This window comes from Chelonoidis abingdonii, chromosome 2, assembly GCF_003597395.2.
Source record: "Chelonoidis abingdonii isolate Lonesome George chromosome 2, CheloAbing_2.0, whole genome shotgun sequence".
Taxonomy (NCBI): Eukaryota; Metazoa; Chordata; order Testudines; family Testudinidae; genus Chelonoidis; species Chelonoidis abingdonii.
In genome coordinates, this window is record NC_133770.1 from 129,444,472 (window position 1) to 129,471,195 (window position 26,724).

General features: G+C 42.9%; 1 protein-coding gene and 1 long non-coding RNA gene across 2 annotated transcripts in view; one reads left to right on the plus strand and one right to left on the minus strand.

Annotated features, from left to right (window-relative positions):
- Nucleotides 1-1,577: 1,577 nt before the first annotated feature.
- On the minus strand, nt 1,578-4,931 carry LOC142046347 (uncharacterized). The gene is made up of 2 exons (XR_012655267.1): nt 4,653-4,931; nt 1,578-2,103 (listed from the first exon to the last, which is right to left on the minus strand). It is a non-coding gene; the product is annotated as an uncharacterized LOC142046347 (long non-coding RNA).
- Nucleotides 4,932-5,131: 200 nt separating this feature from the next.
- Nucleotides 5,132-26,724, plus strand: part of TERT (telomerase reverse transcriptase) — a 121,251-nt gene continuing 99,658 nt past the window's right edge. Inside the window, 5 exon segments of the mRNA XM_032766727.2 lie at nt 5,132-5,605; nt 7,458-9,441; nt 15,315-15,510; nt 19,666-19,855; nt 26,000-26,182. Of these exon segments, the coding sequence (XP_032622618.1) occupies nt 5,369-5,605; nt 7,458-9,441; nt 15,315-15,510; nt 19,666-19,855; nt 26,000-26,182 (2,790 nt within the window). The 5' untranslated portion in view covers nt 5,132-5,368.

Here is a 26,724-nt window from a genome sequence, read left to right on the forward strand (position 1 = left end):
TCGCCTCGCACTATGCGTTGGTCCAGTAATCTAGAGATGATGCAGCCTTTGGTGCAGCGGTGCTCCATACTGCCACATCTCACTCCGACCCCTCCGCCTAGGTAAGGCTTGGGAATCACCTAACTGGAATGGATATGAGCAATCACTCGAAGAAGAAAAGACGGTTACTCACCTTTGTAACTGTTGTTCTTCGAGATGTGTTGCTCATATCCATTCCAAACCCACCCTCCTTCCCCACTGTCGGAGTAGCCGGCAAGAAGGAACTGAGGGGTGGCTGGGTCGGCTGGGGTATATATGCGGCGCCATGGTGGCGCCACTCCAGGGGGCGCCCAGCCGACCCGCAGAGTGTTGCTAGGGTAAAAGTTTCTCCGATGAACGTGCACGCAGTGCGCACATACCTAACTGGAATGGATATGAGCAACACATTTCGAAGAACAACAGTTATAAAGGTGAGTAACCGTCTTTTCTTAAGGAGACGCACATCATGCATCTTCCCTCACCAGCCCACACTGATAGCTGTGAAGTGTTTCCAGTGATCCACTAATACTTGTATAACCATGGAAAACTATCCTTTTCTCTTGGTGTACTCAGTGATAAGGTTGGATTATGCCAGAATAGAGAGATTAGAAAGCCAAGGTGGGTGAGGTAATATCTTTTATTGGACCAATTTTTGCTGGTGTGAAAGACAATAACAATAACCTGTAATCCATTAACAACCCCACGCCCCCAGCTGCCTTTCCTCCCCTCCCTTTCTTTCGTCCCTATAACTGGAGGGGTGAACATGGGCCATTTCACCTTGAATGGTCCCTTGAAATATATAACTACTTATGCTAAACAACCTGTATTTAGCTGTGACATGGTGAGTATGTTTCATACCCAAAGAGCTCTGTGTGAGCTCTAAAGCTTGTCTCTCTCACCAACAGAAGTTGGTCCTTTAAAATATATTACCTCACCCACCGTGTCTCTCTAATATCCTGGGACTGACACAGCTACAACCCCACTGCATACAAGTATACGGATATGTGTGCTATTACCTATCACAGTTTGGGAACCCTATTGCTGTAAATCCAGCCACTGTTTCCCGTGCATTACCAAAAGTCAGAGTCCTGTGTAGCAGGAGATGGATGCTTAAGTGCATGGATGACAACAGATCCCACTGTGGATGGTCCAACCCCAGACTGATTGCCTACTGACTGATAGCATTTCAGCACTGCAAGCTTCCAGAGTGTGATCACCACTGAGTTCTCCAGTGTCAATCCAGCTCTCATGCTGCTGGAGTGAGCTCAGCACACTGTGGCATTCCCCTGGTGTTATCTGGACCAGTGACCTGCTAGGTCACTCCAATCCTTGACTCTGTGAGCCAGCCTTACCCATCTCTGCTGTGAGAACCCCCACTCCTGGGCTGTTCACGCACAGCCTCTGGCATGTAAACTGCTCCTTGGATTGTGCAACCGAATGACAAAACCCTAGGAACCTCCATCTTGCAGTGTCCAGTTAACAAAGAAATTGATATGTACCAGACTTGTTACCCCAAGGGGTGTCTCTGACATGCTTCAAACCAAACACACTGTTTCAGGTAGAATAAACAAAAAGATTTATTAACTACAAAGATATATTTTAAGTGATATTAAGTGATAGGCAAAAAGTCAAGAGTGGTTGCCAAAATAAAATAAAATATAAGCATGCAGTCTAACTTCTCAACACTATTACACTGGGCAACATCTGGATTAAGCAACTTTTCTCACCCCACTGGACAGTGCAGTCCTTAATATACAGGTTTGTTCCTTAAATCTGGGCCAATCTCCTCTGTTGGAGTCTTGTCTTCTTCTCAGTGTCTTAGTTGCTTGCAGTGAAAGTGGGGGCAGGAGAAGGGCCCAGTATGTGTCCACTCTGTTTTATATCCTTAGTCCATGTGCTTGGGGAGCACAAGTCCAGGCATGTCTGGGGGGCATTGCTGAGTCTCTCCAAGCAAGGTTGAGCAATTCCCCTGGTGTGGCTTCACGCAGGCAAGTCATTGCATTGTAGTTCCCTTGTTGGACAATGGCTGTTGATGGGTTGTTTGACGCTCCACCTGGGAGTTGGCTACTTTCCTTGCTGTTGCCTCTGGGGAGATAATATCTGTCTGATTCCCCTACTTACAGCATGTTTTACTGACCATCATACAACACAATTCTATGTGCATTAATGATACATATATATGGATAGAGAAATTTCTTTCAGCAGATCATAACCTTTCCCCTGATACCTTACAAGCAATTCTTCATATGTAAGATCATGATTATATGAAAATGAGGAATATGAGTGTTACAGTATACTCCCCCAGGGTATAGAATGTCACACACACTCATCCAGTGATGTGGCCTTTAGCACGTAAATGTTCTGCAGCCACTGCTCATTTACCCAAAACTGCATTATGATAGGATCCCACCTATTAGTGCTCATTTTTTGGGCCTAGAAGTGCAATTCACAACCCCAGCCCCAACCTGGTGGTTTTATTTTCATAGTGTCAATCAGCATCCAGTTATTGTGCTTGAATATCTCCGCATCCTCCTCATCACACTGCCAGCTGTAATTAGGTTTACCCTATGTCAGGTTCCCAAAAAGAGAACACTGCTGGGGGTGAGGAGAGAGGAAGGGAGCCGGATGGGGTTACTGTTGGAAAGTGCTGGAGGTGTGTGTGTGTACACTGGGATGGGTATTTGGGAGGTGCTGGAGGGCTGTGTACAGGAAAGAGGTATTTGAGAATGCTGAATGGGGTTGTGTATACTTGGAGGGAGTATTTGGAGGAACTGGAAGAACGTGTGTGTACTGGGAGGGGGTAGCTGGTGTGTGTGTGTGCACTGGAGGGGTGTGTCTGTACTGGAAGGAGTACCTGGGGGGGGGTGCTAGAGAAGGTACCTGCAGTGTTGCTCCTTGTCACAGTGTAAGACCAGCTGGTGCAAGGCCAGGAGTCAAGACCCAGCGCAAGCTGCCAGTCAGCACATCCATCCAGGCCCTCCACCCCAGGGCTGGGAGCTGGGTCCTGGGTGGATGGGATCTGGAAACTGTGACTGCAGGGAAACAGACCAATTAGCTGCGGATGCAGGAGAGGGACCAATCAGGGCACACAGAGAGGACTCTTTCTGACATGAGCACTGACTCTGTGGGTGCTCCGGGGCTGGAACAACCACAGAAAAAAAATAGTGGGTGGTCAGCACCTCCTGGCAGCCCTGCTGATCAGCTGCTTCCCCTCCCCCGCAGCACCTCCTGCCTGCTGGTGATCAACTGTTCAGTGGTTTTGCAGGAGGCGCTGGGGGGAGGGCGGGGTGCGCTTGGGGAAGGAACAGGATGGGAAGAGATGGGGTGAGGTCTTTGAGGAAGGTGTGGAGTGGGGGCAGGGTTGGGGAAGAGTAGAGATTGAGCAGCCCCGGAAAAATTAGAAAGTTGATGCCTCTGCTTTCTGAGCTGCAAAAATCCCACACATTGCCTCTTAACTGAAAAAATGCACCCAGGAAGAGGGCGGAGCGTCAAAAAAGAGACAATGTCCAGATCTGGGAAAACCTGGACATATGGTAACTCTAGGTTGTAATAGCACTTGTTCAGGTTCTGCAAATATAGGAGAATTGTGAATCCTGTATTAGCAACACTCATGAGAATTGCACTGAGCTGTGCAGGATACATGCTTCTGCCAGAGCAATGTTGGAGACTAAAAAGTGGTGCACAGGACTGTGGGAGTTTTAAAAAATCGCATGAAAATTATGGGGTGGAGAAAGTGGCATTTTGGAAATTGACCTACAGCTCTTAGAAATCCCTTGGCAAATCACTTGTATATCACAAAGCACTGTGAAAATGCACCACAAGGCATTGAGCTGGACAGCAACATCGGGCACATCGACATACTTACCTGTAGTATATCATGTTTACACTGTTGCAATCACTCATGGTGAGTACACACAGGCCCATCACAAATACAACCAGGAGTCTCGTGACACCTTAAAGGGAACCATCACAAGCACCCAAGTACGCACACACCCAATCGATATACAGAAGTAGGCAGAGGTGAAAGTAAGCCGGTACAGTCCGTTATGGCGTACTGGCAAGAGCCAGTACACCGTGCCTGACTGCACCAGCTTCCATGGTGGGGATTTAAAGGGATTTTAATCCCTGCCGCAACAGACTGCCCAGAACCCTTTGAATCCCGCCCGCGGCTCCAGCAGCTGGGCTGGGGCCCGATTTAAAGGGCTCAGAGGCCCCGCGGCTGCAGGGAGCCCAGAGCCCAATAAATCTCGCCGTGGTTCCAGGCCCTTTAAATCCCAGCCCCAGCCTGGCAAGGCTTGGGGTTCCCCGCAGCTGCAGGAGCTTCGGGCCCTTTAAATCCCACCCGTGGCTCCAGCTGCCGGAGCTGCGGTGGGGATTTAAAGGACCCGAGCTCCGCAGCAGCCGGAGTCTCAAACCCTTAATTTGCCCCTGAGCCTCGGGGGCTCCCAGCCACCTCTGCAGCTGGAAGCCCCAGGGCCTTTAAATCAACCTGGGGCTCCAGGCCACAGTCAGTGTGCCCCATGGCCTTTAAATCTTGAGAGCCCCCAGCCCTTTCCGGATGAGGCCACGTCCCTCAGGACTCCACAAGTCCTGTAAATTACTTTCACCCCCTGGAAGTAGGTGGCTGCACCTACCTAACTTTGGGTCAAGCAAACTTCGCAGTATGCACGTGACATGGAGAACACTAGATACAGAAGTTGGATGACTGCATCCCCATCTTACCCACAGATCAGCCTCCCTAAGTTTTCTAATTAAGCATTGTGCCCTATAATTTAAATAAAAAGAGTTAAACGAATCTCTTTTAGAACCTCCTTGTTTACGTGCATTCTCTCTCCACAGAGAACGTAACCGGTTGCTGCGCAGTCCTGACAAATATGGTGTGGAAGCAGTTCACTGCCGGCAGAAGCAGCACGCGTCCTCCAGCCCAGCCCCTGGGCCTCCTCCCCCTTAACTCCCGCCCAGCTCACCGCTAACCTCAGCTCTCCTAAACCTAGCCTGCTCCTTTGCGCTCCGGGCCACGTGCGGCGCCAGTGAACCCCGCTGAGGGAGAGGGCGGCTCCCCCGTGGGCTTGTGCGGCCCCGTGGCCGGGGTGCAAACAGGCTCACTCACTAGGTCTGCGCAGGCAGGAGTGTGAGCTTGTGCAGGAGCCAATAAGACTGAGCTGGGTTTCCTGTTGCCCCTGGGCTGGGGGTGAACGAGCTGTGGCTGCTGTAGAGCTGTTGCTCCGGGAAGTCAATAGGTGCAGCGGCACACGCGGGATTGTGGGTCTGGGAGGGAGACATTAGTGCTTCTAGAAGGGAAAGGTGGGTCGGTCCCAGCAGGGAGGCGGCTCCGCTCGGCTCCAGGAGCATGGCAGGCTCTGGGCCCTTTGGTGCCGTGCTGGCCATGCTGGAAGGCTGCTATGCCGAGGTGCTGGGGCTTGAACAGTTTGTGCAGAGGCTCCGGGAGGCGGCTGCCTGCGGGCCTGGCGAAGCTGCACTGCTGCAACGCGGAGACTCCGAGCTCTACCAGACGTTTGTGTCCCAGTGCGTGGTGTGCGTCCCCCGGGGAGCCCGAGCCATCCCCCAGCCCCTCTCCTTCCAACAGGTACTACCTGGGCCAGGGTCGGGGTTCGCCGGGGAGCGGGAGACTGGCGTGCCCCACTCTGTGGTGGGCGGCTATAGCCTACAGCGCACGCCTCTTGCTGGAGCGAAATGAATGGTTCCTGACGTCTTGCCTTTTCCACTTAAAAACATAGGCATTAATCCGCCTTTGAACAGCAGAGGCTGTACTTCTGGGCTAGTCAGTTCTTTGGCTCCTTGTACCTTAGCAAGCACCAGAGTAACCCCGGCTGGGAGGAAGAGCCTCTCTGCTTTCCTTGCCTGGCTTTGCTTCTCTTCTCCCTGGAACAGCGATTTGGAAATGCAGAGCGTGGGGGTGATAGTGCTGCCTGGGCGGCAGTCAGCATGGCAGTGGGCATTTCTGGGGACATTGCACTGCGAGAATCTGTAAAAGTGTTTGCACCCAATTAATGGTTGCTGCAAATACTGATTTCTGTTTCTCCTTCCAGCCCCAGATCGCTCAGCTGCCCCCACAAAAGGGGGTGGGGGATCATAGAGCTTTTTGTTGTTTTTCTGTGGTCTTGAATTGGCTTGTGGATTGAATTGGCTTGCAGGATCTGCAGTGGATCCTGCTCGTTGCCCTCCACATTTAATGGGGCTGCTCCTGTTTCCTCCTCTGTTCTTCTTTTCTTCTCTACTCTTGGCTTATGTGTGAGTTAGATCATGCAATGTTTCTTTTAGACAACGGCCACTCAGATTATTACTTTTATTCTTAGAGCTAGGCAGGGCCGGCTCTAGCAATTTCGCCGCCCCAAGCACGGCGGCACGCCACAGAGGGCGCTCTGCCGCTCGCCGGTACCGCGGCTTTGGTGGACCTCCCGCAGGCTTCACTGCGGGGGGTCCGATGATCCCGCGGCTCCGGTAGAGCTCCCGCAGGCGTGCCTCCGGATGCTCCACCGGAGCCGTGGGACCAGGGCCTGCGGGAGCTCCACCGGAGCCGCCTGCCGGCAACCGGCAGGGCGCCCCCCCGCGGCATGCGCTGTGGCCTGGAGCTAGGTAATCTCTTTGACCTGGGGGCAGGGGCTGTCTCTTAGATTCTCCTGTCACAAGACCTGCAGTGGGATAGTTTTTCCTGTTTCCTTGATGATAATGGATGAGAGCAAGTTTCCTGGTCCCTAGGCTGCCTCTAGATCAGAGTCAAATCAGGGTTAAATAAAAGATTACATAGGTAAGGTTCCTTGCCTTTGTATTTTCCTTGTACACTAAAATTTAAAAATTAAAAACAGTGGTTTGTGTAATCAGAGCTGAATAATATTTTCACATTTTAGGAAAATATAAAGGGAAACAATTATTCTGTTATGTAAACAAAATATTTTTTCCCTCTTGTAGAAGAATAACACTGAATTTCTCTCTCAAAGCTACTGTATAAAATTATAAGCTATAAGCTTATTGACCAATTTGTAAAACCATAAACTGATATTTTATTATTGTTAATTTTACAGTCGCACTTGAAGGCCCCAACCAGTACTGGGACCCTGCTGTGTTAGGTGCTGTGCAGACAAGCAGTAAGAGAGAGCCTCTGGAATTTACAATCTAAAGAGAATAGATAGTGAGTGGGAGGAGAGAGAATTTTGCCAATTTTACATAAGGGGACCTGAGAGGTTATTGACTTGCCTAAATTCAGAGTTGTAGCTTTCAATATGTCAAAGCCTGGAGTAGGAGTTTTCAAATGTAACCTAATGTGGCATAATCCTTAATCTTGTTTTTAAAAGTCTTAATCTAGAACCAGAGTGTGGGGCTTTGCATGCTCTTGCACAGACCTTTTAATAAAAAGGTGTATCTGTTGTTTATAAGGGGGTCTGACATGTAAAATTAACTCTTTTTCTCTCTCTTTTCAGTTATCCAGTGAGAGTGAAGTAGTCATAAGAGTCATTCAAAGACTTTGTGAAAAAAAGAAGAAGAATGTCCTTGCATTTGGGTATACATTATTGGATGAAAACAGTTCCTATTCACAGGTTATGTCTTCTTCAAATATATGCAGCTATCTACCTAATACTGCAACAGAAACTCTTCGGATGAGTGTCCTATGGGAAACGTTATTGAGCAGGATAGGGGATGATGTTATGATGTATTTATTGGAACACTGTGCTGTCTTTATGCTAGTGCCACCTAGTTGCTCTTATCAAATATGTGGGCAGCCTGTATATGAGCTTACTTCAAGTAATGCAGCACCTTCCGCAGTGTTTGTTAAACAAAGGTATTCAAAAAGTAGACGTAATATTTTGTTTGACTACATGCAAAAAAAATTTCAGTTATCAAAGACAAACAGGTGGAAATGGAAACCAAGATCAGAAATTAATATCTTGAATGCTGAAAGTCAAAGGAATAATAGAACACAAGGCTCTGTGCCTGATAATGAGCATTATGCCACAGCTAAGGGAGCTGTTGTGCAAAATTCTAAAACAAACAAACAGGTCAGAATGGCCACTGGACACCTGGAAAACTGCAGAGGACCTAACCTGTATCCAGTTGCTACAGCCACACCTTCAAAAAGGAAGCTTGATAGGGATCAATTTGAAGTTACAGCTAAAAGGATGAAGATAAACCTAAAGGAAGAAGAGAATGCTTGGAACATTGGTTCTAATGTAGATAAAAATAACTTTACTCTGGACATCATTTGTGATACACAGTCTTTTTCATGTGTAGAATCATTTTCTGTAAATAACTTTATTAAAATAAAGTCCATTTCTCAAGAAAATGAGGGTAGAGCAGAGATTCCTGATGCACCTTCTTTAGTGCAGGAAGTTCAAGATAGTAAGGGAAAGTCTGTGACAGATGATGAGAATTCATTAAGGCTGCGTGTTCAGTGTAATAAACTTTATAAATCAAGCACTGAGACTGAAACAAATTCCAGCAGAGAGGGAGTTGAACTAAATATCTGTAAATTTCAGGTTGGTTCTGTACAAATGAAAAAAGCAGAAGATACATTTTTAAAATACAGAGGGCTTAAGTGCCCCCCAACTAATATATCTAAGAAGCTATCAAATAAAATCTCACGTTCCAGAGTGTACATTGGGAGGAAAAGTCTCTTATATTCTTCCAGGAGCTTCCGAGAATGTTTTCCTAAATCATTTTTATTGAATCGCTTAAAGGGCTGCCGGGCAGGGGGACAACGGCTTGTAGAAATGATATTCTTAAACAGCAAAATATTGGTGCAAAAATGCAGTGAAAACACTCCAAGTTACAACTGGAGAAAGAAGAGATTGCCCAAACGCTACTGGCAGATGAGAGATGTATTTCAAAAATTGTTAAAGAATCATGCAAAGTGTCCCTATTTAGTACTTTTAAAAAAGAATTGTCCGGTCTGGATTTCTGAGACAAATTCAAGCAAAACTGACACAATGTGTCAGTCAGTTTCATGTGATGGAGTACAGATTGATAGGGAAGCAGAAGGTCAACTTGGGAAAGAGCCTCCTATATGTTTGACTAGCAGTGGCAGAGAAGGTGGTTACACTGCTGTTCCAAATTGTTCGTGTTCGCTTTCAAAAAGAACTTCAATTGATTTAAGTATCTTAAGAAGCCCTGAGAAATTTGTGTTGGGGCGAACAGAAAATGAAAGACAAAATGCTAAAGACTTCTGTGATCCTGGCTTGAAGGAGCTTCTCAGACAGCACAGCAGCCACTGGCAGGTGTATGTTTTTGTGCGGGAATGTTTAGACTTGGTGGTACCAGCAGAACTGTGGGGTTCTAGCCATAACAAATGCCGTTTTTTAAAAAATGTGAAAACATTCATCTCCTTGGGAAAATTTGCCAGGTTTTCTTTGCAGGAATTGATGTGGAAGATGAGAGTGAATGACTGTACGTGGCTTCGTGTGATCAAAGGTACTAATTGTAATATTAAAATAAGGCACTATACAGTGGAGGCAGCTGACCAATGTTCAGATTTAACCCAAGTGAGGACTTGAACTGAATGTTCAGTGTTGAAAGGCTAGTGTGGTTGCTTATTATTAGGGCTCCGTGTCCGTCACGGAGGTCACGGAAAGTCACAGAATCTGTGACTTCCGCAACCTCTGTGACTTCTGTAGAGGCCAGTGTGGCTGACCCCAGGACCGCCCAAGCAGCTGGCTCTGGGGCCAACTGCTTAGGTGGCCCTCAGGACAGCCACACCAACCACTGCTCCGGCAGCCCCCAGCAGCGGTCCCGGAGCAACCGCAGTCCGCTGGCCCTGGGCTGCGGTCCTTGGGCGGGTGGCCAGCTGGAGCAGCTGTGGTCTGCTGGCCCCGGGCATGCCCCCTCCCCCCCCAGCAGCGGCCCCCAACACCTCTCCAGCAAAACACCTCCTCCCCCTTTCCCTCCCCCCCCCCCAATTTAATCACAGGTATTTTTAGTCTATGTTATGAATAGGTCACGGGCTGTGAATTTTTGTTCATTGCTTGTGACGTGTCCATGACTTTTACCAAAAATACCTGTGACTAAAAATTGTACCAACTGGCTCCAGATAGTGCTTTCTGTAGCTAAAAGCTAGACAGGTTCCTTTACAACTCCCTGTTTCTATGTGCTTGAAACTTTCACTATTTAAACTCATATTTTCCATGTCTCTCTGCCTGAAGGTGGTTTTTTAAATTTCTTCACTGTGTTTTAATATATTAGATCTGAAATAATACTTATTGGATGGCGTGACTCTCGCAGTGAATACTTTGTTCAGTTTTAGTCACTTTAACTCAAAATATGTAGAAGGTGTCCAGAGAGGGAGAAAAAAAATCACTGTTTAGTTTAGAGAGGGGACGTGATAGAGTTATAGAAAATAACATATGATATAGAGAAGGGCAGCTGGGAATGCTTACTCATGAATTATGAGAGGACATCCAATTAAGCTAAAAGGTAACAAATTTAAAACAGGCAAAAGAAAATACCCTTGTACAAAATGCGGAGTTAAACTGGAATTTGCTGGCAAAAGATATAAATGACTCCCAAGAGTTGATCAGGACTTTTTAAAAAAGTATTGAGCTTATTGATACTGGGACTATCAAAAAAACTTCAGAGAGAGACCCTTATCCTGCAGGATATAAGTCTTATACTAAGCTATTCTGGGGGTGAGCATTGGTTTGGGGGAAACTTCCTTTGTGGGGTGGATGCTGTTCGGTGACTATGTTTTTTTGTCCCTTTCTCTGAAGCATCAGGTACTAGCCAATATTAGAGATAGGATATCAAACTAGATAGTCCAGTCTTGTATGGCAGCACGCAATTTAGAAACACATACACCTCTACCCCGATATAACGTGACCCGATATAACACAAATTCGGATATAACGTGGTAAAGCAGTGTTCGGGGTGGGGGCGGGGGCTGCGTGCTCTAGCGGATCAAAGCAAGTTCAGTATAACGCGGTTTCACCTATAATGCAGTAAGATTTTTTGGCTCTCGAGGTCAGCGTTATATTGGGGTAGAGGTGTATATGTGACCCAAACTGACACAGGCCTCTCTTGCTGCCAGGTCGTGCTTTTTCAGGACAGATAACTAGCAAATGACTAAACTTTTAAATTTTAAAGATGGTATAACTAGCAAATGACTGAACTTTTAAATTTTAAAAATGGTATACAGATCCTCGTTAAGGATCACCCCCTGTTAAGTCTGGGGAGAAATGGTTTGCTCTAAAATTTATAATGAACAGAAAAATCACTTAATATGTCTACACTAGGGGGCAACGCTGGCATAGACTTCCTAGTATAGACATTGCCCAACTAGGAACTAAAGGCTAATATTAGTAAGTATGGGAAATTCTTTTCCCTTTCCTTTTTATTTAAGAAAGGAAATTTAAATGGAAGACCTGTGTTAACACCACTCTGAAGTTTGCATGTTTGAGAAAGGAAATGAGAAAGTTAAGGGTCCTACAGAAATGTTAATGAAGCCCCAATACATGTCATGGATATATTGTAAAATTGAAATAGTAAAATTATTAGGGAGGAGTGCTAGTTCCTTCAAAGGTTAGAGCTCCAGCTACCCATCTGTTGTAAGATTGACTTTTTTTCCCCCACCCTCCCCACTCCTCTAAATACCCCCAAACTAATTTTTTGCTTGAAATTTCATAGAATCTCATTCATGGACATATTTTGATAGGTTTAGTGAAAATCAAGAAGGCAGTCTTACAGATATGAAATGAAACTAGTTCATTGCTGTTTCAACACTTAATATTTTTTGACATTCATTATCTAACAAATGCACGTTTAAAAAAAACAGCCTTGAACTTCATTTATAGGATAGATTAAGACAGAAAAAACAGAAAAATCAGTCTTCTTCTCGCCTATCTATCTGATTAAGCACTTTCATAACTTTGAGTGTATTGAAGTTAATGGGTATTTTGAGCATTGAAGTTAATGAGATTACATACTTGTTCAAAGTTATTCATGTGCTTATGTATTTTCCTGAATCAGGACCTTATGTCTCACATTACTGTAGTACTTGATCTTAAAGAAACTATTCATTTCCATGTGAATGCAGAAGTACTAATGGGACTGATGTGTTTAATTGATGCACATTTATTTAAAATTTCACATTATAAATGCAGTATTATCAACCCCAAGCATTCAAAAATCAAGAGTCAGGCTACACAAAAATCATAATATTGAATTAAACATTACAAGAATTAAAAAAAAAATAGACTGGGTTTTTCTTATTTGCCTTCTGATTTCTATGGTTTTAGGGTGCACCTGAATGCAGTTAAGTGTCTTATATCATGTGACAAACATATCAGAAGCTTTTTGTGTTGAATAATTTAAGACTTCAGAAATTATACTAGGTAAAGTGAGACATTAATAAAAGATTTTAAGAGGCATGTGTAATTCTCATACCTAGCTTTGGACCAGATTGTACTCCTTGCATGCAGAGGGGATCTTCTATGCATGTGTCTGTCTCTCTTTTATGGGAATGGGTTGGCATTCACCAGAGCAACATGGTCCTCACTGCAACACAAAGGTGGCTGCTTTGTGAATGCTGAGACCTATGCAGAAGGCAGGCAAAGAGGGCAGTGAGTGAAGGTGCCCAAATTCTGTTACGTTACTATGGATCCCCCTACTGTAGGTGTCATTCCTCTTTAAGGAGAAGAGCCTCTGGGGCAGTCTCTAGATGTGGGAGTTGTGATAAGCTTGGAAGCCACTGGAGACTGGGAGCTGGCATAGGACCATCTGCTGATCACTCCAGGATCTGTGTGATTCCCTAGGATTCCACAGTCTGTTCTGTGAGCAGGCAATGGCATGGTCCAGTGATTAGGGTACTAGCTTATGAGACCGGAGTTCAAGTCCCTGTTCTGCCACAGATTTCCTGTGTGACTTTGAGCAAATTACTTTAGTTTTTCTGTGTCTCTGTTCCCCTTCTGGAAAATGGGTATAATAGCACTTTCCCTCCCTCACAGGTGAGAGTTAATGTATTAAAGATTAAAAGTGCATCCACACTGCATGCTTCTTTCAGCAGTATGTAATGTGCATACATGTGTAGACCCCTGGCATGGGTATAAATAGCAGTGTAGACTGTGAGGCACAGCTTAAGTGAGTAAAGAGATGCTTGAGGAGTGTGTGTATGTACTCAAATACATACCGCACGTGGCTCTCTACTTGCCGAAGTCATGCCTCCTTGTCTACGCCACCGTTTTTAGCAGCAGTGTCCTTCTGCCTCCTGCTGGAGCCTTTCACGCTGCAGCGTGAAGTGGTAGTGGTGTGCTTTTCACTTACGTACAGTAAATGCTGCTGCCAGTGGTATATGGTGTAGATGTAGCCTGAGATTTCAGCCCCTTTAACACTCCATACTATGGAAGAACCTAAGGGGGTGGGGTTGGGCCTTTTGACATTATGATTATAGAAAATTTAATCAGTTCTTTGTAGGATCTATTGGTTATTCTTAGGTCACGTGGTATTTCTTGTCAATTATAATTCAATATTAAAAGCCAAGTAGTTTTTTCTATTTGTCATCAGGTATGAAATGAGAAGAAAAAACCTCCAACTATAAAGCTTATTTTCAGTCCCTTTCAACTTGCTGAAAACCAAACTTTTTAATACTTGTCATGCTGCGTCCAACCATAAGACAAGTATTTTGGTTAGTAATTCTGGGTGCATCAGAAAATATATCTGGATACAAATTTTTAGTGTCCCAAATTCTTAAATTTCAGCTAATCTTTTTGACTCACTGTATTTCAGAGAATATGCTCCCTAGAAACTCCAGTAGGATCTTGGTTTTTGGCCCTGAGCCAGCAAAACTCTTAAGTATATGCTTAACATTTTAAGCATGCTTTGCAGTTTGATGGATCGGAACCTTTTTTCTCCATGAGAAGTAGCATCTCTTTTCCTGTCCTCCATCCCTTCTCTAAAGACTGATTCCATAATGGTGAGAGATTTACATCTGTTGTCCCATATGTAGAAAATGAACTATCTGTTATGAAGATAACTTCCAAATTTGTTGTTTTCATATGCATATTTTATTGCCTGGATGCTAGAACTTCTTTTTCAGAGTTTTTCAAATGTTTAATGTGTTTTTTTTGGTGATGTTACCTGACATCCATTGAAACGCACTTTATTTTATTTATTTAAATTATGGCAGATTTCCACCAAGAATGAGGCCCTTTTGTGTGCTAGGTGCTGTATAGAGTCCTTGCCCTAAAGACCTTTCAGGCGAGATATATAAAGGGTTGGGGACAAGGAAATAGTTGTATCCCCATTTTACAGATTAGGTAAATGAGTTTCAACTGTAACTCTCTTATGAAATGTCTTGTTTGGAAATATGTTTAACAGGAATCAAAATTACCACCCGTGTGAGATATGGCTGAGTTAACATTTCTATAGGAATCTTATCCTTTTCACTTCTTGACTTATTTTAGTTGTCCTGTGAGCATGTTGTGTTTGTTGATTTTGCATTTAATTTGAAAATATTTCTGGCAGAGCACCATAAATCCTGCATTGTAGGGCAATATTTTTATTCCTCCCGTTGCATGACTACCAAAAAAGATACCATCCAGTTTGAATATGACAGTGATCTGAGGTGATCTCACTTTATCGGGCTATCAGAATATTTTTAGTACAATGTTTGACAAAACAAAAAGATAACTGCAACTGAAATCCAGACTGCAGCCATTACGTTTTTTATTATTATTATTTATGATGTCCATCTTGAACAAAATCCACTCTGCATTCAATCTGTGTAGAAGTTTATTAGGAAGCACAAGTATTGTGCTTTTCCTCAGTTAGCTCCACTAGCCCCCCCATTAATTTCAGAATCTGGTTCAAAATTTTCATCATTTGCTTATAAAACAGTCCATGAACTAATAGCTTGCATCTCTCTTTTTTGTAATACTTTAGGGCCAGTTTCATCTTTTCCCTCACAATATCTTGCCACTGTGCAGGCAAGAGTTTTCTCTGCATGCCAAGGGGTAGAGAGTGAGGAAAGTTAGTTAGATATAATTATTTCTCCTCTGGGCCACTAAATTTATCGCTAATCTGAATGGTTCATTTCAACATTTAATATTGGTTTCCCGTGTAGCATTTTGCATCTACAAACTATTCTTTTTATCTTTATATTTAATGTGTCATGCTTAAAGTCTGCCTAATAAAAAAAATAGGGGTTTAGGTTACTTGGGGGACCAGTTATTATAAAATTGTTTGACAGTTGCTCTATCTCCCTTTTCTAACCTCAGCCTAAAAAATAGCGCGTGTGTGTCGGCTTTTAGAAATGTGAATGACAGATTCTGAATATAATTGAATTCTGCTTATTGTAGGTGATCATTTTGTTCCTGCTCTGGAACACCATTACCGTGAAGAAATTTTGGCCAAGTTCCTATACTGGCTGATGGATACCTATATTGTACAGTTGCTCAGATCATTTTTCTACATCACCGAGACCATGTTTCAGAAGAACATGCTTTTCTTCTACCGAAAACTAATTTGGAGCAAGCTACAGAACATTGGAATGAGGTATTTCTAATAAAAGTCTACCATTTACGAAATATGGAAACCTTACATTTTGCAGTAGTTAAAGTTAAAACTTTGCCCCTCCATCCCATTTTCATTCACTCAATTTCTTAAAACTCATTTTAAGATTTAAATGTTCATGCTTTGTCAGCTCAAAAGTGACTGTTGTGTGGGGAAACTGATTAAAATCCCTTCAACCATTTTTGAGTTCTCCAAGTGGGGTGTGGGGATGAGAGAAGTATTTAATCTGTTTATATTAAAACAAATGTCTCTTTCTCATGGATAACTCAAACAAATGAATTTCAGAACTAAAAAATAAAAAGTTACACATGGGTAGTGGCAAAGTCCCATAGTAAGATTGGGAAGACAAAGTTAAAAGCTACTAAATTCATTTAAATGAATGTTCAGTTTAAAAAAATAATAATTCTATAGTACTGGGTTGTGGCATTACATAGTATCACAGCTAGGTTTTTCACCTTTAATAATGTCATGTAATAGGAAATGCTATAGCAGGGGTAGGCAACCTATGGCATGGGTGCTGAAGGCGTCACGCGAGCTGACTTTCAGTGGCACTCACACTGTCCGGGTCCTGACCACTGGTCCAGGGGGCTCTGCATTTTAATTTAATTTTAAATGAAGCTTCTTAAACATTTTAAAAGCCTTATTTACTTTATATACAACAATAGTTTAGTTATATATTATAGACTTATAGAAAGACCTTTTAAAAATGTTAAAATGTATTACTGGCATGCAAAACCTTAAATTAGAGTGACTAAATGAAGATTGAGCAAACCACTTCTGAAAGGTTGGGCCGATCCCTGTGCTATAGCTTTTGCTTTTAAGCAATGTAATTCTAGAACTCAATATTGTTTTTATCTTTTAAAAAGTAGTTTCACACATTCAAGTTCTTTGATAATGCAATATTTAAATTTGCAATTTTGAACCCTAAGCTGAGGAAGTCCAAAAGTTTAAGATCTAATGAGTGTTCATTCAAATACATTGTATACATATGGTAACTTCAGTTTAGTTCTTATAGACTACTAACTAAATAGATTAGCGTACTGTATGTACAATTTGGCCAAATTAACACTGATAAGGTCTTTGTGGCAACTACTGTATCTTCATATGTGTTGGTACAATACCTGACCCAATGATTATATGGAGTATATGTTAACATAATCCAGTCACTGTCCATCATTAAACAGTTTTAAACAAAGTTTGGGGTTTGGTATGCAGAGAACTCAGTCTGTTTAATACCATGGCAAACACACACCTTTTAAAGATACAAAAATGAAAAAACAATGTAGTATCTGAAATACAAAACATTAAGGCTTTCATTTTAACAATATCTCTTGTTCCCATTCTTTTTCCCTTTAGCTGAAGAGAGTTTTTAGAAGGAAACCCCCTTGGTCTGATGGCCTATCCAAAGGTTGTAACTCTTTTTTTGGGGAAAAAAGAAGTTAGTTCAGATAGGCTGGAGCTGTCACTGTTACTGTTGTTGTTAAAGTCTGATCCCGTTTCCTAAGAAGACAAAACAAGACAAACACACACACAAGGGAGACAAAAGAACAGCAAAGATAGAAAATGCAGTGTTTGTCTCTGATGTTGACTTTTACTTGCAGCTTTACTGTTAGAAAAACACAGGCAAAGCACATGGGCTTATCAGCTTCCCTAAGACCTGTCAAATTTGTACCAGCATTGCTGTTTAGGACATTGTTTTAGTTCTATTTCTAGTCACAGGCTTATTGCAGTGTTGCAAAATATGCAGTCTTGGCTGGCTAAGCTAGATTCTTATTAGAAAGAAGAAGAAAAAAAGGGGGATAGGAAAGTGGTTAAATAAGATAAGGAAGGAAAAGGACATGGGAGCGGCGGGATGTTGGAAGGAAAAGGTGAGAGTCTCTCGTGGTGCAGGTGGTGGTTGGGCTTCAGTCAGAGACGTTAAAAGTGGTGATGCTGGGTCTCTCTCTCTGGCTTAGTCTAGTAGAATATCTCTCACGATCAGGATAATGAGGCCCAGGTTCCTAAGAGATGAGGTGGCAACCATGATGGTGAAGTTCTCTCCTTCCCTGCCAACATTGCCAGTAGCCTCTGTCCATTCATCTGTATTTTCCTCCCAAAGTCTTTTTTCTTGTTTTTTAAACAGCCCCAAAAGGAAGTGAAGGGCATAATAGTCCATCCGCTTATTATTTTCATGGAATCATAGAAGGGACCTCAGGAGGTCATCTAGTCCAACCCCCTGCTCAAAGCAGGACCAATCCCGAATTAAATCATAATTTTGTCCACCAGTTAGGCTTAGTTTTTGACACACCAATTTGAGTCCAGTTTCACACTTTTCTTGTTGACCAGGCATGATTGTAAGAGCCCTTGAGATATATCAGTAGGCCTTTTTGTTTGGACTAATTCAGTCTTTCTTTTTTACACCTTTTCCTATCAACACTTGTTATAGATTATTGCAACATTCCATTAACCTTCACTTCTCATAACTTGAGTTCACAGTTAGGCCAAATTTATAGGCCCAATTAAAACAATAGGTCCACAGTTGTTGGATCTTCTGGGCAAAACACATTATAAATATTATATAATAATAATGAGCATTGTTTGGCATATCATATCTTGGGTTCAAACTAGAAACCTTAATGTGCACAAACACATAAACTTTTACACTTAATACATTACAAAAGATTCATGTATTTTATATTTAATTAATAGCATCTAAGGTAACTAAATAACATGAAATATTGAACTTAATAAATACTAACAGTGTTTTCAACTTTGTGTTTAAAAAAGAAAATCTGTACAGAAAGTTGTTAAGACCAGGAAATTTTGTTTACAAAAAAATAAAAAAATAAATAAAACACACACTAGCAACACTGCAGTGTGATCCGTGGAATTGGAGCTCTGCATACAGACCCATTTACTTGAATGGGACTCTGCACCTTGTGGCCCCATCCTAAAATCTGATCCATGCAGGTGGGTCCTTATGCCTATGTGTGACATTACTCAATCTGGACTCATAGACAACTGTCCCCCCTCAATTCTCCAAGCTGGAGTGCCTTTTATACTGCTTCGCTGTGAGAACAACCACTCCTGGTCTGATTACACTCAGCCTCCAGCATGTAAATCACTCCCAGCTATATTGTAAGAGTGCTATAGCCAGCTGACATGAGCAAACTGCCATTCCCAGACTTCCCTCCAGAAATGTGCATCTTGTACTGCCCAGCATTCTCCTGGACAATATAAGCTCATATAAAGTCAGTCATTTTATTAATAGAAAATGATGTGCACAAATCCTATTATTCCAAAAGAAGTTTCCCAAACACTTCAATCCAAACATACTGTTTTAGATAAAAAAAATAAAACAGATCTGTTAACTACAGAAGGAGAGATTTCAAGTGATTACAAGTCATGAGGCATAAAAGTCAGAACTGGTTACCAAGAACTAAAAGATAAAACGCAACTAATACCTAAGGGTATGTCTATACTACCCGCTGGATCGGCAGGTAGTAATCGATCTATCGGGGATCGATTTATCGTGTCTCGTCTAGACGCGATAAATCGAGCCGTATATCGACGCCCGAAGGAGTAATTAGCGTCGATGGGAGAGCCATGGCAGTCGACTCACCGCTGTGAGGACGGCCAGGTAAGTCAAACTAAGATACTTTGAAGCTGCGTATCTTAGATCGATTTCTCCCCCCCGCCCCCAGTGTAGACCAGCCCTGACTTAACAAGCTAAGTGAATTCAAAGCAAAGGTCTCTGTCACCACAAGTTCCAACAGCCTTACTGGTTGAATCCTTCAGTCAGGATCCCCCCCACTCCCCAGTCCAATGCTATTTCCTTTCTTCAAGTGTTGTTGACGCTGCTGGTTGATAGCAAGGGAGAGATGATTTTGGGCATCAGCCCTCTCTGCTTATAACTGTTTCTCTTGCACAAGAATCATCTCCAGCTGATGTTCAGGAGACAAAGTCTGTATGGACAGGAACCTTAATTCTATTCTGAATAATGCTTTTAGCATAATCTGTTTTCTTGGATTATCCTTTGGTAAGATAACTGAATATATGTGATTATTTCCTGAAACTGAATACTTCACTTGGAAGATAAAATATATGCAATTTATTGCATTTAAGTCCCTTTAAACTTAATGTCCATTTTTATTTTAGAAACCATTTTGCCAAAGTGCATCTTCGTGCATTATCTGCAGAGGAAATTGAAAAAGTACAGCAGAAGAAATGTATTCCTATGGCATCAAAACTTCGGTTCATCCCTAAACCAAATGGGTTGCGACCTATAGTAAAAGTGAACACTGTTTTTGGAGCAAAAACATTGAACAGGAAAAGCAGAGACAAGAAGGTCACTGTATTCTGAATTTGCCTATGTTCTTTTTGGTCACATTGTAACTAATATCCAAGGGGGTTGTGGATAGTTGTTTATATTATTATGTATAAATAAAATAAATTTTAAAATAAGATTGCAAACTCAGGCACTCAAAAGTCAGGAAATGCCAAAACTAAGGTTGGTCATGCAGCTCTATTTTGGGCCCCTCATGCATATGCATTATGACCATCTTTTTAATTACAAGCTCACGTACAAATCCCCCCACGCACCCTCCCCTTTTCCTCACCCTGGATTCATTCAGTGTGTAGTTTTACTAGTGTTAACTGAATGAACAGTTATTCAACATTTATTTCAATATTCGTTGCAGTAAATAAAGGATGCGACCATATACTGGACAAACAGTCCAAATCCTGCAGTGAAAAACTCTGAATTAATAATTTCCTTATGGGTTTTTCTGTGATGCTCTCACCGTAGAATCAGAGTGCGTCACAAATATTCACAGTACCTGGGTAAAATGAGAGGGTACTACTCCCAGTTTACAGATGGGGAACTATGGCACAGAAGAATATCAGAATCAAAATTGTTGAAGTAATTTGAGATTCCCAAATTGATGTGCCTAGGGCCTACTCTTTAGAATATTTAACATTTTTATCATACTTTATATGTTCCAAATACAGCTCCAATTGACTTCAGTTGCTATTGCGAATACTCAGCATTTCTGCAAATCTGGCATTTTGTGTCTGATTGGGCATCCATGAAATGAGGGATACAATTAATAGCCATTTATGAAAAATTTGATATAAGTGACTTGCCCAGCAACGTACAAGAATTCTTTTGGCAGAAGCAGGGTTAGAATTAGTTTCCCCAGAATGTCATTTAACTTCCTATACCACAAGACCATCATTTCTTTTCCTGCGAATCTCCTGTCTTATTTACTGCACACTTTCCAACTTCAGAAACAAATGGGGCCAGAGCCCTACAGATACCAGCCCCATTCACTACACAGCCCTGATTCATCCCCTCAGCAGGTCCATCCTATGCAGTGAAAGAGTCAGGGGCCTGTGAAAAAAATAGTATGTGATCATGTAATTAAATACTCAATACATATGTTCAAGCAGGTTGAATTGACATTGGCCAGGCAGTTCCTAGCTCTTGAGTGCTCAACTTTGCAACCTTAGCTTTCTTTTGACGTAGCTTTTTATGCTACATTTTCCCTAATTTCTTTTTAAAAAGGCACAAATGAAATAGGAATTTTATCATGTGGAACTATACTAACTCCTTTTGAAAGGTCAAGGTAATCTTTTCATTTGAATCAGGACATTTTTCCCCCAATTGCATACTCTAATTGCAATGTCAGGAAAGAAACAGATTTTTAAAGTTCTGTGAAGGTCTCTCTTAATAGATCTGAGTGCTTTGGGAAAGTTTCAGAGAGGTAGCTGTGTTAGTCTGGATCTGTAAAAGCAGCAAAGAGTCCTGTGGCACCTTATAGACTAACAGATGTTTTGGAGCATGAGCTTTCGTGGGTGAATACCCAATTCGTTGGATGCATCATGCTCCAAAATGTCTTGTTAGTCTATAAGGTGCCACAGGACTCTGCTGCTTTTTTGGGAAATTTGATAGTCTTTTCAAAGATCCCATCTGAGTCTTTTAAGATTTTTCAGGTATGTTCACCAAAGTGGATTAGATCTGTCATCCACCCTGTTTTCTGATGGTTCTCCAGTACAGAACTTGGCTTGTGCAGCAACAGACCAAATTGCAGGAGAACATTTTGAATTTTCAAAAATCTTTGGCTCTCTCAAGTTGATCAAAAATATTTTGAAAATTTTCAAGCAGCTTAATTTTTTTAACAGACTTATTTAAAAACTTTGAAGTGTGTGTGCAGATTTTCACACACACACGCCCCGGATTCAGGACAGTATGTAATGGAATGTTAAATTGCATTGTGCTGGTCAGCCAGTAAGTGGTGCTATGTGTAAAATTATTTAAGCTAACCTTAGCCATATCTAGCAGAGCATTAAAGGATCTTAACAGTGAACATCTCTGGTGTAAATCTCTCTGAGAAGTAAGCTCTGTAGTCAGTCTATCACTCTTCAGTGACCCAGAGAACTTCAGCTGTGACAGACTTTCACAAGGGGTAGATTGGAAGCAGTATTTTGCAAGATTTCGCATTGCAAACAAGGTAACAGGCATCATCTTTAATTTATGCTATGGGCAAGAAGCAGAACATTTCTTTAAATCCTTTGATTTTACTGAATACATTCAGAAAAGAGACTCTGAAATGGTTCTGGCTATGTTTGGTGCATACATTATACCTCTGAGAAATGTAGGTTATGAAAGACGATGTTTTCAACAGAGAATTCAAGAACCAGAGGAAAATGTTGAATGGCTGAAAACTGAGATTTTTGGAACTTGAAAACATGAAGATATCAGAGACAGGCTGGTTATTGGGTTAACACAGGTCTGCACAACTCAATGTGACGAGGGCCATATTACTCCAAAGAAAACAGCTGATGGCCAACCCCCACCTGCTGAACACCCCCCCCAACGCTGCCCAGCCTCCCTGAAACAACCCCCCCCCCCAGGTGCCACCCGCTCTGTGGAAACAAACCCTCCTTCCCTAGCCCCACCCCACCAAAACAGCGGTATTGAACCTTGGTAATATGTTATAGCGAGCCCCTAAGGTAGTATAATTAAGGTAAAAGAAAAATGTCTTTTTGCTAGACGTAGAATGAGATCTTCTCCCCACTTTGAGCCTTGTTGAATGAATGAGGTGTGACTGAGGAAGGCGTGGAAGACAGGCACCTCCAGACAGCTGCAACCCTTAGAGAGGGGATGGGAGCCAGAACAGATCAGTAGAACAGGTCAGCCACCGACTCTTAGCTCGTCTCCTCAGGCCCTCACCCCTTTCCCCCTCTCCCGCTGCCAGCTCACCCCCTGCAACTGCCCGCCCGTTCGCCTCAGCCCTCCTCCCACCAGCTCACCTGCCCCCTCCGCCAGTGCCCACCTGCTCGCCTCTGCAGACCCCCACTCGCCTTCTCAGCCTTCCCCTCCCCGGCTCGCATACTCACCCCCAGCAACTGCCTGTCTGCTCGTCTCCTCAGCCTCCCACCCCCCGGCCAGTGATGAGCTGCCAAAATCTTAACAACTGGTTCCCTCGTACCCCACAAGGGGGTCGTGGCCCACCCCTGCCCCCTGGGACTCCTGACCCATCCACCCCCCTTCCCTGTCCCCTGACTGCCCCCTGCCACCCCATCCAACCCCTCCTCTCATTCCTGATGGGCCCCCTTGGGACCTTGCCCCATTCACCCCCTGTTCCCTGCCTTCTGACTGCCTCAACCCCTATTCCATCTCCCCACCCCAACCAACCCCGAACCCCCTGCCCCCATCCAACCCCCCCCCGTCCCTGCCCCTTACCGCACTGCCTGGAGTGGCTGCGGCGCTGCAGCTGCGCCCTTAGCTGGAGCTAGGCCATGCCAGTGCCGTGCAGTGCAGCACCTGGAACACCGGGGTGAGTCGAGCTCACGCGCCTCCCTGCTTCCCGCAAATCAGTTGTTTTGCGGAAGCCTGGGAGGGCTGAGAAGCAAGCAGTGACTTCATGCTCAGGCCCAGGCAGAGGCGGAGCAGAGGTGAGCTGGGGAGGGGAGCTTCCCCTGCATGCCCCCCCCCCTACCGCGGGTTACCTACTCGGTGTGGGGCGCCCCCCCCCGCCCCAGCTCACCTTGGCTCTGGTCTCTTGCCTTGCTGGGACTGAGCGCAAAGCTGCCACACTGCTTCTCTGCCCTCCCAGGGGAGAAGCGGAGTGGAGCATTCAAGGGGAGGAGGCAGAGCAGCAGTGAGCTGCCAGCTCACCTGCCCCCCAGCTCGCCTCCTCAGGCCCCCTCCCCTGCCACCAGCTCACCTGCCCAACTGCCCGCCCGCTCGCCTCCTCAGGCCCCTTCCCTCACCTGCCGCTTGCCTACTCATTGCCCCTTCCCCCCCCGCAGGCCACACAGTGAGCCCACGCGGGCCGCATGCTGTGTAGGCCTGAGCTAACAGATAAATTTTTTTCACAGTAGCTACTATTACAGGCATACTTAACTCTATCCACAGCTATACAGAAAGCAAAGAGTCTGAACTATTCAAACAGCAGAAGAAAAGGCAGGAATAACTTGAAAAACCTGAAACTAGCTTAGAATCTCTAAACAGCAGGATGGCTAAAAGTCATTATAAAACTCTGGGGTCTATCACTTGTGACTACACAAAACATGCTTGGAGAGTGAAATTGAATATTTATGACAAGACTATCGATTTCTTGAAGTCATCTCAGAAGGGGCTTACAATTGCCTTAAATGCCTCAAAGAGCTAGAGTCACCTGCAGCAGCTCTCACTAGCCCTGGAGGTATTCTGAACTGGGCCAGTTCACCTCAAAAACAACTTACAAAGACAAAAGCTTTGCATTCAGAATACATGTGATCAAAGACCAACAACCTTCTCAGCTGCAGGATGGCAGCCATGATGGGCCTAGTAAGAAAGGAGGAATTCAACAGAGTTGATGTTATTAGACATTTGAAAGGAGATCCTGTAAAAGTTAGCTTAGCAGATAATGCTGAACCATACAAATTGGGTGGACAATGACGTTGGACAACTCCAGCTTCGTAAAGAAAAATAATTCAGGGCCCAGATCATATGTGATCAAGACTGACAGTGGAGAGTTCAAGAGAAACTATTGACAACTTCAGTTTGTTCCTCAGGGGGAGTAATCAACAGAGGAAACTCTATAGATGGTGGATGCAGAATAAGAAGACTCAAGGTTTCCAAACTGACCATAGGCAGTTGTTGCAACTAGTAGATAGTCAGATGACTAAGCCATTATGCATTCAGGCCATGTATTTAGAAACCAGTATGATTCAGAGACATTTAACAGACTAATACTTACTGAAGTTCAAAGATAGTGTGATACTGTATATTTGTAAATGGTAGGAATGTAGAACTTTAAAGAGTGAGAGGTAATGGAATGCTAAATTGTATTATAGTGGTCAACCACATAAAAATGCCTTACTTAAACTAACCTTAGCATACTTGGCAGAGCATTAAAGAATCTTATAGTGAATACATCTGATAAGTGTCTCTGAGACGTAATCTCTGTAGTCTGTCCGTATCTGATACAGGTGCCTGATCTGCTAGTAGCAACCATGCAACCTATTCTGTACAAGAAGTATGTGACCCAGTATCCCTTTTCTGTGTATAATTTGTACCTTTTCTCTACCTATAATGGGGTAACTTCAGATGCAGGTACCTAGTTTTACACCAGCAGTACAACTTAGGGAGCAGATTTTGCATTGCAGGTGCAAATTGTTTTTTTAAATGTGGGGCTTTTGTGGTCATTGTCTGGATGTGATTAGTGACAGAGTGTGACTTTCACCATTAACCAAAGACAAACTTTAAAAATAAAATAAAATTTGAGAAGTAAATTAGCTAGTAATTTTGTTAAAATTAATTACTAATCTTATTATGTAAACCGTTAAAGTAAAATCAGATCAGTAGAATTGTTATAGTAAAGAAATAAAATCTAATCTGCTTGATTTTCAGAGCTTTTTGTTGAAATTTATAATTGATTTTTCAGTGTAAAAACATGTTCTGAAACACCAAAAAAATTTGGAAATTCCAAATTTCTGTACACCTTTGTCATGATTAACATATAACTTTGAGAGGGTGAGAACTCTGCAGTCTGTATACAAATTTGGGAGGATTCCTAATCCCCAAACTCTGAGACAAGCAAGAGGTGGGAATCCTGAGGAGGCAATTTTGTGGTCTTCAGCATCTTGAGCAGCCAGCTCTGACAACTCTTGGATGTCATTTGTTGGTTTCAGAGAGAGTTGTGTACAGCTCTGATTGGCTGCAAGATAGTTATGTAATGTAAAATTGTTTGCAACAGGAATAAAAGCTTTGAGGCAGTTTCTGTGACTATGACCATTAAAGCATCATTGAGGTTTTTTGTGTAGTCCAGCTTACTAGAGAAAATATAGTAAAGATATGAGTCAATTTTGTCTTTGCCTTTTTTTAACACTCTGTGATTTCAGTAATTATTAGAGAGCCCCAGGTGCTCATTTTTTTGTAAGTAAAATCTACATACTGAACGTGAAATATAACATTTTAAGTTTGGCTTTTGGTTACCCATAGGTTCATTATTTCAACACTCAACTTAAAAATCTATTTAGTGTTCTGAATTATGAACGAACCGAAAACACCCGTCTCCTAGGCTCCTCAGTGTTTGGGAAAGATGATATATATAAAATATGGAGGAAGTTTGTTTCTGAAGTTCTTGAATCAAATGATAAAATACCTCGTTTCTACTATGTGAAGGTATGTTTCCATTATTTTTTTCCATCTATTATTGAAACTGATCTTGTTGAAATAATAAAGGCTTTTATTATTTTTTTTAATATTATTTAGGACCACTTTTTTCTTTGAGATGTCTCTTTAAAGGTAAACTTTTTTACTAGCCATGAGCTGAGTGTACAATTGTTTTTCAGCAACATCTGATGTTCTAAATGCAGCACAGGGAGCTGCTTTCACTGGATTTTTCTGTTTCCATAATGCTGATTCTGTCCTAGTGAGTGGAGTGTTTCATTTCTTTTCTAGAATATTTGAATCAGGTAGTAGTCAAACTATTATGGATCATGTATGTACTTGTTTAATAGCTTCTAGCACTTTTTGTATAAGTGTATATAAGCAGGTGTGGCTGTGTTGGTTGGGATTCTATTTTCTTTAAAACATAAGTTCAGGGCTTGGGAAGACTTGCCAGATGGATTTTGAATCAGAACAGTATCTCTGTAAACAAAGGGTATGGCTACACTTGAAATTTTAAAGCGCTGCCGCGGCAGCGCTTTGAAGTATGTGTGTGG